The sequence below is a fragment of the Lithobates pipiens genome, unplaced genomic scaffold (assembly GCF_037356315.1).
Source record: "Lithobates pipiens isolate NorthernLeopardFrog02 unplaced genomic scaffold, aLitPip1_a1.2 Scaffold_8, whole genome shotgun sequence".
Taxonomy (NCBI): Eukaryota; Metazoa; Chordata; class Amphibia; order Anura; family Ranidae; genus Lithobates; species Lithobates pipiens.
The window spans coordinates 616,954,258-616,965,878 of record NW_027507903.1 but is presented as its reverse complement, the minus strand read 5'-3'; the positions used below and the strand labels follow the sequence as shown (position 1 = coordinate 616,965,878).

Genomic DNA, 11,621 nt, shown 5'->3' with positions numbered 1-11,621 from the left:
AGACACATTTTCTGAGGCTGTATTCACACTTGTGTAGTGCGTGACCGTGCTCAGGACCATGCGATTTTGCATACATTCACAAAATGCGTAAAAAACACATGCAGTTCTTGCAGTGCTATTGATGGCTTTCCAAACTCAATAAACAAGACATGCAGTTTTATGTGCATCTAAAAAAAAATAAGAAAAAAAAGATACTTGAGCTTCTTTCCTGTTTCACTTTTTTTCTAGGACAGGAGGTGTATTTTGGACTACCATCAGGTGAAAATAAAAGTGAAAGAAAAAAAAGAAAACAAATGCAGCCAACACATCTGAGCACTGGTAAGCTGCAATATAGTACATTTTTGTTTTTGGGATAAACTGAGGGTTGTATTTAAAAAATTGCAGGACTATTAGTCTTACCAAACCGCATATACAGTAATACCTTGGATTAAGAGCATAATTCGTTCCAGAAGAATGCTTGTAATTCAAAGCACCCGTATATCAAAGCGAGTTTCCCCATAGGAGTCAATGGAAACTCAGATAATTCGTTCCACAGTCACTGCTTGTCTATGCAGTACCGTATGTGGCCAGAGGTGCAGGGGCGCCAGAGACACTCAGAGATGCTCGGAGACCACTCGAACACACTCGGGGACACTCTGGAATGGAGTGTTTCTGAGTCTTTTCGAAAATCTCTAAGTGTCTCTGAATGTCTCCGAGTGTCACCCGTGCCCCCCGCACCTCTGGCCAAATGCGGCACACCCCAGCGGCTTGAATCCTGCTCATTTTGCGATATGATGCTCGAAAATTGAGTAAGAATTTTTTTTTTTTTTAACTAGCTCGTATTGCGAAACGCTTGTAAACCGCGTTACTCGCAATCCGAGGTTCCACTATACATTCATACCGTGAGAAAGGGGACTACTACAAGGCTATTTTCTCTCTAGGTCTACTGTAATTCACTCATATAGATTAGAGTGAGTCCCGACACTGCATTGTAGGCACTAGATGAAAAGGTAATCATAGGAAATAAAAACGTATTAATAATACTTATTGATCACTAATCAAACACTAAACCGATGGAAATATGGCTGATTATGGTGACAGCTACACAAGTAGGATCACTACTAGTGTTGTTTACTCCATAAGGGATAAAGGTCCATTTGCTTCATGCATTAAGTGATCGATAGCTAATAGAAATGAGTAGAAAGATTTCTGAAAAATTGATTTTGATGAAGAATTACTGATTTTGGCACTTACAAAATTACACCAAAGCAAAAACTTTCAATTTTGCTTGTTATTCTACTTATGAGAAATTTGCATAAAAAAATGTAAACACATACAGTATACATTCACTTTAAAGTGGTTGTAAACCTCAGACATAAAATATGAATAAAGCATATCCCTCTATAGTGTGTACGTGTCTCAATCCGGAGCACTAATGCCTCATATACACGATCGGATAATCGGATGATAAAAATCACTTTCGGATTGACCGCACGATAGTCTGATCGCTGGTATCGTTAGCTTTCTACTGCCAATCACGACAACAATATTTGAAGGGACGAGCGTGAAAACTTTGCTCAGACGATAATCCAGCGAACGACAATCGTTTTATCAGTATAGTATGCGCCTGCTAAAAACCGTTAGACAAACACCATGCATGATCGGAAACACAAAAATAACCCGGAAGCAGATGGGAGAACAATATGAACGGAAATAGCCAAAAGGCGTGGCAGATACAGGGGTCACACATATTTCACATAATTTCTGATATGTAGCTACACAACAAAATGCAAACGATAAGTCGTACGACTATCTGATCGTGTGTACGAGGCATAAATGTAATTTCTGTTTGTTGCCTCCTTCCTCTATAAGCATGAGCAGGGCTGGTGCTACCACTAGGCAAACTAGGCAGCTGCCTAGGCGCGCTGCTGCCTAGGGTGCCCGGCCACTGGTCTTCCTACTCTCTTCTCTCTACATCAAGCAACTAAGTCCCAGCATCAGCAGGCAGCTCCCTTCGCACCTAGTGTCAGAGGTGCAACGGAGGACTGTATCTGTGTCCCTACTCCCAAAGGAATAGAAGCAAGCAAACATTAATTTATGGGCACTGGTAGGCTGCATTGATGGGCGCTGGTAGGCTGCATTTGATGGGCGCTGGTATGCTGCATTGATGGGCGCTGGTAGGCTGCATTGATGGGTGCTGGTAGGCTGCATTTGATGGGCGCTGGTAGGCTGCATTGATGGGTGCTCATAGGCTGCATTGATGGGTGCTTGTAGGCTGCATTGATGGGTGCTGGTGAGGCTGAATGGATGGGTGCTGGTAGGTTGCATTAATGGGCGCTGGTGAGGCTGCATTTGATGGGTGCTGGTGAGGCTGCATTGATGGGTGCTGGTGGGGCTGTATTGATGGGTGCTGGTGGGGCTGTATTTGATAGGTGCTGGTGAGGCTGCATTGATGGGCGCTGGTAGGCTGCATTGATGGGCGCTGTTGAGGCTGCATTGATGGGCGTTGGTGAGGCTGCATTGATGGGTGCTGGTGGGGCTGTATTTGATGGGTGCTGGTGAGGCTGCTATGATGGGCGCTGGTAGGCTGCATTTGGTGGGCGCTGGTAGGCTGCACCGATGGGCACTCTTGAGGCTGCATTGATTGGCGTTGGTGAGGCTGCATTGATGGGTGCTGGTGGGGCTGTATTTGATGGGCCCTGGTGAGGCTGCATTTGTCAGGGGTGGAGCCAGAGGGGAGGAAAAATAAGGTTTCACTTCTGACAAGTTTTGCTGACACCAAGAGAAATATGGTATAAACAGAAAAGGCAGTGCTACTACCCACACAACATATAGAGAGCAGAGCTCCCAGATGCTCGATCCACATTCGCTGGCTGAGTAGAGTAATGTAGAAAAAATGATCCGCACTCCAGTTGTTGCTCTTAAAAATTCTTAATTGTATTAAATAGCCACAGTGAACAAACGCAGATTAAGTTAGTTGATGCGTTTCAGCCTATAAAGCCTTAGTCACAACCAGAGAAAATGGTGACAGGGAGAGACCTCTAGCTGATTGACATCCGCAGCTGTGTTCCTGTGTGCTGTGTGAAGGGGGTGTGTCCCTTCCCTCCAATCAACTCTCAGAGCTCTCCCAGCTGAGCTCTGGAGAGTGTAATTTTAGCTCTTCACCCCCTTTTTTTGTTTGTTTTGGAAGCTCAGACAAGCTTTAATTATTCTCACTTTGAACAAATGTAGAGAAGAGAAGACGGCGTATGCAGAAGGGTTTGTTTCATTTCTGTGTATCACCTGAGGAAAGTCACTTCACTGGTTATATGGAAGGGTTTACAACCACTTTATTCAGAGGGTGTGTTTTTTCTTGTATGGCTGTATTTAGGATAGTTTAATAACGTGCCTTTCACACGGGATATGGACAGACTCCCCTTGCTCAGCAAGGAGATCGCTCCGTTGATCCCTGCTGAGCAGGTGGATGACAGGTATGTCTCCGCTCACTGTGCAGGGACAGACCTGTTAAGAGTCCCACTCTCCTCTATGGGGAGATTGGATGAAAATGGACTGCTTCCTAGTTTTCATCCGATCTGCTGGACGGATGGATAAGGTATATCACCATCCGTCTGTTTTGAGCTGATCTTGTCGTATCGGATGGCAGGCGGGTGTCAGTGGACACATCTCCGCTGACATAGGCCTGCCCACAGAAGTCAATGGATGGCCTGCTCGGATCCACCTGAAAAACGGACAGGTGGAACTGATCGGGCCGATCGCACAAAAGGGCCCTTATTGTAGCTTCTTTTTTTTTCTTTTTTTTTTTTTACAGATTTTTTTTCTGTGAAAATAAAATGAAATAATGAGGCTGTGGAACCATTTTATGGAACATAAACAGGACCAGGATACGTGAATGTCCTCAGAGACCATTTATCATCCATTACACACTTTAAAAAAAAAAAAGAAAAAGACCAAAAACATTGATTTCTTCTTCCCAGTCCACTCCAAAGCATTTTGACAAAAGTTCGGCAAACTTTTTGATGAAATCTCCCAATTTTGACTTAAAATTCGGGGAAAATTTAAAACAATTTCATTCATTGTTGATAGCTACTCAATGGGCCCGGTCACACCATTGAGTTGCAGTAATGTGCATTACATGTGTTGGTGCACTGTGCTGCCACTCATTCTGAATGATATCCTAATGCACCTTAACATCAGACATGCATTACAGAACATGATAATGCACAGTATTGCCCTACATGTCCCCAAACAAAATAGTACATGCACCTTTTTTGGTGCATTTTGGTATTTTAGGCGGGCAATATAAATGAATGACCTGTCTTAACACAGCAGATTTTAACGCGCATGCGCTAACACGGTGCAACAGTGTAAATGGTCCCTTAAAAATGATGTGATAGAATTTTTAGTTTTAAAAATTATAGTTGTCATAATCGTTAACATGGTCTATTTTTATTCCCTCTTCATTTTATAGCTCACTTTAGCCTCACCATGGTTGCTACAAGTTTTTTGTTTTATTTCGGAATCTTTGGTCTCCTTTTTGCCAGCCAAGTCTCCTCTTCCTGTGTCACAGAGGATAATCAAAGCAGGGGTGTGAAAGAGACGTCTTGCATTCAACTTTCCTTAACCAACGTCCCCATGAAGGAGATACCCCAAGATACCGGCATTCTTATTCTGAGTTTTAATAACCTGAAGGCCATCTCTACCTCAACCTTCAAAGGGATGAAACAGCTGATGGATCTGGACTTATCAGACAATGCTTTGACTAGTTTTACGGTGGACCTTCCAATTATGTTAGTAGGATTAAATCTAGCCAATAACTCATTGAAGAGTATCCCAGATCTGTCCCAACTGTCCAGTTTACAAATGCTATATCTGTCCAACAATCACATTTCAACCATCCCTGACTTGGCCTTTAAAGGGCTGAATAACCTGAAGACGTTGGAGCTTCAGAAAAATACCATCAACTCGCTTTCAGAAGAGGTGCAAACATGTATTTATAATATGATGACCCTTTCCTAGTTTCTGTTTGCTTCACTCTTACATGGCAAAGTAAAGCAAACCTGTCAATTATAAAACCTTAAAAGTCTTCTGATTTGAAGTGTATAGTTTTCTGCAGAATGAATATATAATGTGTTTTGCAGGGGCCAATGTAGGGAAGTGAAATGTAACTTCATAATGTAATGTAATAGGTTCACTTAAAGCAGAACTAAGGAATAATTGTTTTCTTCCCCAACACAGTGGGGCTGTGCCCACACTGAACGGGTTAGCTGCTCATTTTTGTCTAGGATAGAGGATTGCTGAGATTCTCACCTAACCCTCAGATCCTTCCAGCACAAGACCGATCCCTGCCGCTCCGGCACCCTCCTTCAATGTTCTAGCAGACTTGTGCGGTGGACTGTTCCTGATGTAATCACACCCATAGACTGGCTCTGGACGGCAGAAACAGTCCACCGTCAGACGTGGGTAAGTGCTGTTTTCTAGAGGATCGAAGGATCAGGTGAGTATAAGCTCTGTGTTCACCCCTAGACAAAACGAGCAGAGTTCTGCTTTAAAGCCCAACCCCAGCCTAATGCCGTGTACAGACAATCGGAATTCTCGTCGGAAAAGCCTTGGATGGTTTTTCTGACGGAATTCCGCTCAAGCTTGTGTTGCCTACACGCGGTCACACCACATTCCAACCGCCAAGAACGCGGTGACGTACGACAAGACAAGACTCAAAAATTAAGTTCAATGCTTCCGAACAAACGTCAGAATTTTGTGCCTCGAAATTGCCACAGCCGATCGGAATTTCTGACAGAAAAATTGAGAACATGCGCTCAATCTTTTGCTGGCTGAAGTTTCGCCAGCAAAAGTCCGATGGAGCCTACTCGCGGTCACATTTTCCGACCAAAAGCTTACATCGGTTTTTTGCTGGCGGAATTTCCGATCGTGTGTACGTGTCATAAGCATAAACTCTGATGGGGAGATTCAATCTCATAGGCTCCAAGAGATAAAATATGTTTTAGGTGGGATTAACCTAGCCCTACTTTTCTACAGTGGGCTGTTCAGTACTTCTGTTTGGCTGCAAGCAGCTTGCTGACCACATCACAAGGATGTACAGTGGCAAGTTTGGCTCTGTCGGGTAAGGGGGCATGTGCCGCTTCTGCTGTGACACTTTGTAAACAAGGCAGAACTTCGTTCTGACAGGGGGGAAGGGATGGATGTCCTTTCCCTGCAAAGGGAATAAAATCCATCACTTCCCTAAGACCCCTTTCACACTGGGGCGCCTGCATAGTGTCTGTAAAGTGCCTCTCCTGTGTCTCCAGTGTGAAAATTCGAGGGCTTTCACACTGGAGCGGTGCGCTTGCAGGACATTAAAAAAACTCCTGAAAGCAGCATCTTTGGATCGGTGAAGGAATGGAGTATACACAGCTTCTAAACCACTCCTGCTCATTGAAATCAATGGGGCAGCAGGGCTACACCGCTGGCAAAGCACCGCTGCAGTGCCACTCTGCGGGTGGTTTTAACCCTTTTTTGGCCGCTAGCGGGGTTTAAAACTGCTAGTGGCTGAATAGCGCCGCTAAAACAATGGTAAAGTGGAGCTACAAATATCGCAGTTTTACCGCCAGCGTCCGCACCACCTCAGTGTGAAAGGGGCCTTAGTAAAAGCACATGACATAGTGCTCACAAACACGGGTTAGGTACACATTTAACCCTTTAATCGCCCCTGATGTTTAACTACTTCAATAACGGGCACTTATACACCTTCCTGCGCAAGCCAATATTCAGCTTTCAGCGCTGTGGCAATTTAAATAACAATTGCACAAAATAACAATTGTCCTGCTACACTGTACCCAAACAATTTTTTTCTAATTTTTTTCCACAAATACAGCTTTCTTTTGGTGGTATTTGACCACCTCTGCGATTTTTTATTTTTTGCGCAACAAATAAAAAAAGACCGAAAATTTGGAAAAAAATAAAAAAAAATCTTTGTTTCTGTCAATTTTTTTTGTAAATGGGTATGTTGTCTTCTTCAATGACAGGCACTGATAAGGCAGCACCAATAAGGGGGCACTGATATGCACTCATAGGTGGCACTAATGGGCACATAGGCGGCACTGATGGGCACTCCTAGGCAGCACTAATGGGTACTTATGGGTGGCACTGATAGGTGGCACGGATGGGCACTGATGGGTGGTATTGCTGGGCATCACTGATTTTATTTGTGCCAGAGAGGTGCCAGTCAGTGCCCATTTGTGGGAACTGATTGGCATATGTTGGGCATTCATTTGCACATGTGGATGGCCATGGGGGGATGTACCTGGCCATGCACATGTTAGGTGCTTCCCTAGTGGTTCTGGCGGCTTCCCAGGTGATCCATTGTGGGCATCCGAGGGGGGGCTGCACTGATAAACAATCAGCACAGAGCCCCCCCCCCCCCCCCCACCACCAGGAGAGCCGTCGATTGGCTCTCCTCTAATCACATCTGTCAGACGCGAGTGAGGAAAAGTCGATCAATGGCTCTTCCTGTTTACATCGTGATTCGACATGGCTGATCACGTGGTAAAGAGCCTCCGTCAGAGGTTCTTTACTGAGATCAGTGTAGCGATGTGTCAGACTGACACACCGCACCACCAATTGCCGCGAGGCATGCCCCCTTGGGCACGCATCGGCTGTTATCCAGCAGGATGTCATATGACGCCCAGTCAGGATAACTGAACCATCGGCCGGGCAGGAAGTGGTTAACCCCTTTTTAGCCTGTGTCATTAATACAGTGACAGTTCATATTTTTAGCACTGATCACTGTATTAGTGTCACTGGTTCCCACAAAGCGTCAAAAGTGTCAGTTAGTGTCCGATTGAATGCCGTAATATCGCAGTCCAGCTATAAGTCGCTGATCGCCACCATTACTAGTAAAGCAAAAAAAAAATCAGTATATATACATCGTAGTTTATAGATGCTATAACTTTTGTGCAAACCAAACCAATCAATATACGCTTATTTTGACTTTTTTTTTTTACCAATAACAAAATCGCAGCATACATATTAAAATACATTTATGAAGAAATTAGATTTTTATTTTTATTTTATTGGATATGTTTTATAGCAGAAAGTAAAAAACTGTTTTTTTTTTAAATGGTCTGCTTTTTTTTGTTTATAGCACAAAGAAAAAAAAAACACACTGGTGATCAAATACCACCAAAGGAAAGCTCTATTTGTGGGAAAAAATGCCATACACTTGATTTGGGTACAGCGTTGCATGACCATGCAGTTGTCAGCAAAGTAACGCAGTGCCGTATCACAAAAAAAATTGCCTGGTCATGAAGGGGGGTAAATCTTCCGGTGGTCAAGTGGCTAATCTGTAACAAATTTGGCCATCCAAACTAATGTGGTAAGTTTGATCAATACAGGCTTTTAGCCAAGGTTGGGATCCCCCATAGCATGTGAGGGTCAGCAGATTCAACAAAGCAATAATTTGTGTGCCGTTGCAGCTTTGTATTACTAAATCTTCCATCTGAACCATTACGTATATCTGAATAGTTATCTGCCACGCAACCCAGATAAAGGCCAATTATTTGCAATAAAATTAACATAAGGCCAATAATTGGCCCATGTGTCATCTCCTTCCACCTTTAGTTCAAATGCTGACACCACTAAGATTTCACAAAATGAGGTGCCAAACAAAAAAAAGTGATGTATATTTAGGTAAATTCAGCTTATGTTTGTGTAGCGACTGAATGAAGAAATATGTTGTAAAATATTCCTAAGGAAAAAGTTTTCAAACATGATTGTTTATTTCTTTAAACAGGTTTTTGATGACTTGAAAAGCCTAGACCTTCTGGATTTATCAAACAATCAGCTGCAGAAACTTCCAAAGCAGCTCATCCTCAACCTTATCCATCTCAACAAATTTTACTTGACAGGAAACCTACTAAAAAACATTCCAGACAATTTCTTTCATGGCCCGAATGATCTTGGTTATGTATATCTTGACAATAACCCGTGGGCCTGCAGCTGTACCCTCCACTATTTTAAGGAATGGGTGGAAGATAATGGGCATGCTATCTATACTAAACTGTCTGATGGAACTCCAGTTAATGATGAGAAAAGTATACTCTGCTCTGACAAGACGCCACTCATTGAATATAATTTGGATTCATGTAATGGCGGGAACCTTGGTGATGCAGACCAACATATAATGACACAAAAAAGTAAAGTCACACAAGCGCTGCCAACCACCGCCAAGACAACAGAACCATGGATAACGACAAAGAAGACTACAATGGTGTCGTTCGCAAAAACTACACCTGTGCTGACCACTGAAGAGCATCCAACATCAGTTGCAACAACTAAAAAAAGCAGAAGACTAACAACATCAATCATGACTTCAACAAAATATGCAGAGACAACTCCAACAGCCATGCCAGCTTTGACAACAAGAAAAATGACCACAAAAACATATAAAACTACTTTGTTGACAACTGCTGAACAAACCACAGAGGTGACAACTTCTATTTCTTCAACGACCACTTTGCACCCAACTTCTACTCTTCCCACCACAGTGAAGGTGGAACCCAGTACAATGCTAACCACCTCCATTGTGTCAACACAAAAGCATCTTACAGAAACATTGCTGATGTCTACTGAGAATCAGTTATTATACACCATGCCACCAGCAGAAGATTCCCGAGCAGAAGCCCACGGCATGTCATGGCTGGAGTACAAGATTCTAAAAAACTGCTGCTTTCTCCACCTTATCATCTATATTTTTGGTATACTCCTACTTATAGCCCAGATGATCCTATCAGCATGCCTGTTGGTTTGGACCCATACACATCTCTATAGGCATTATCAGGCCCTCACAGAGAAATTACCAAACATACGGCTGATCCGGTACAGCCTGCGGGCCCCAGTGAGTGAGGGTACAATACTGCTTGTCCACGATAAGGCTATTGAATCCAACTTCAGTGACCAGTCATTCTCTGGGGTAACAAGAATGTTGGTGCTGGAGGCCAATACCAGGGACCAAGAGAGATTATACACCTCTGCCATTTTGTAGTGATTGGAGTATACTATGCTGTATTATAGCAAAAGGTTTATATATGCTGAAAACACAACTACTTATTAAAAATGTTACCGCACATGAACTATTTTATGGCCTGAGCTGTGAATTGATTCATAAATAAAGGCTTCCATCGTTAACCATATGAAATGTCCTAGTTAGGTCACATGATAAGTGTCAGTGATGTCACTGGTCTCTAATGATTGGATGGGCTGTGCTCTCGTGACTATGACGTTTCGGTGATGTCACTGGTCTCTAGCGATTGGGTGAGCTGTTTTCATGAAGTAGTGGTGATTTCACTTGTCTCTAGTGATTGGGCGGGCTGTGTTCTCATGAGTATGAAGGGTCAGTGATGTCACTGGTTTCTAGGTGAATGGATAAGTTGTGTACCCAATAATATGATTTTACATTGAATGATGTTCCTCAAAAATTTATTTTTCAGGCTCCACACATGGCTCTTTACTTTAATTCCCTGTGGGATGGAGGTGCAGACTCTTTGGATGAAAATAAGGCCCATTTTAGTGTTATTCCTAAACCTAACAGGAACCCTACTGGCATTCTTAATTATCACCCAATTTCACTGATAAATTGCGATTTAACGATCCTTACGAAACTTTTGGCCTCTCGCCTTAATACCTTTTTAGCGCAACATATCCATAAGGATCAGTCGGGATTTATAGCAGGGCACCAGGCGCTAGATCAAATTCGTATATCCATAACCCTGATCTCACCTGGGAACTTCTGCTCCTTTCATTAGACCTCAATAAGGCTTTTGCTAGTTTAAATTGGAAGTACCTTTTTGTTACTCTAGAGACCCTAGGTTTCGGCTCTACATTCCTTTCCTTGCTGAAGACGTTATATAGCTCCCCAGTAGCCCAATTCTCCATTAGAGGTCATAAATGATCAATATTCCCTATTAAATGGGGCACAAGACAGGGCTATCCACTCTCCCCTTTGCTCTTTGCATTGGCAATATAACCCCTGGCTGTGGCGATTCGTTCCCACCCTAACATTCAAGGTATTCATTGTGGACAACAGGAACATAAATGTACTTTATTTTCCGATGATGTCATTATGTATATCACTAACCCTCAAGTGACTACCTAATTTGCTATCTTTGTTGGACCATTTCTCACAACTCTCTGGCCTGTCTCTAAATTCTCAAAAAACAATGGCATTTAATGTTTTGCTATAGTACAGACCCTTCAGAATACTTATAGTTTTAAGTGAACCCACCACTCCCTACCATATTTATTATTATTATTTAAGGTACTTATATAGCGCCGTCAATTTAGGCAGCGCTTTACATATACATTGTACATTCACGTTGGTCCCTACCCTCAAGGAGCTTACAATCTAAGGCAGGGATATGCAATTAGCGGACCTCCAGCTGTTGCGGAACTACAAGTCCCATGAGGCATAGTAAGACATTGACAGCCACAAGCATGACCCCCAGAGGCAGAGGCATGATGGGACTTGTAGTTTTGCAACAGCTGGAGGTCTGCTAATTGCTTATCCCTGATCTAAGGTATACTTAAGCCTCATACACACGATCGGACTTTGCTCCATCGGACTTTTGTTGCCAGAAAGTTTGTCCGTTCGC

General features: G+C 43.1%; 1 protein-coding gene across 1 annotated transcript; it reads left to right on the top strand.

Moving 5' to 3' along the window:
- The first annotated feature begins 232 nt into the window (after positions 1–232).
- On the top strand, positions 233–10,108 carry LOC143961413 (uncharacterized). Its single transcript, XM_077470695.1, has 3 exons — positions 233–318; positions 4,448–4,956; positions 8,765–10,108. Exons 1-3 carry the CDS (start codon positions 294–296, stop codon positions 10,013–10,015), a joined length of 1,785 nt encoding a protein of 594 aa, XP_077326821.1. The 5' UTR covers positions 233–293; the 3' UTR covers positions 10,016–10,108.
- The last annotated feature ends 1,513 nt before the right edge of the window (positions 10,109–11,621 follow it).

What these genes read in the sequence shown, in the direction of transcription:
- LOC143961413 (XM_077470695.1), top strand. Translation starts at nt 294, where the DNA reads ATGCAGCCAACACATCTGAGCACTG. An exon ending in GCCAACACATCTGAGCACTG is followed by an intron (nt 319 to 4,447) that starts GTAAGCTGCAAT and finishes TTCATTTTATAG; the next exon opens with CTCACTTTAGCCTCACCATG. An exon ending in TCAACTCGCTTTCAGAAGAG is followed by an intron (nt 4,957 to 8,764) that starts GTGCAAACATGT and finishes TTCTTTAAACAG; the next exon opens with GTTTTTGATGACTTGAAAAG.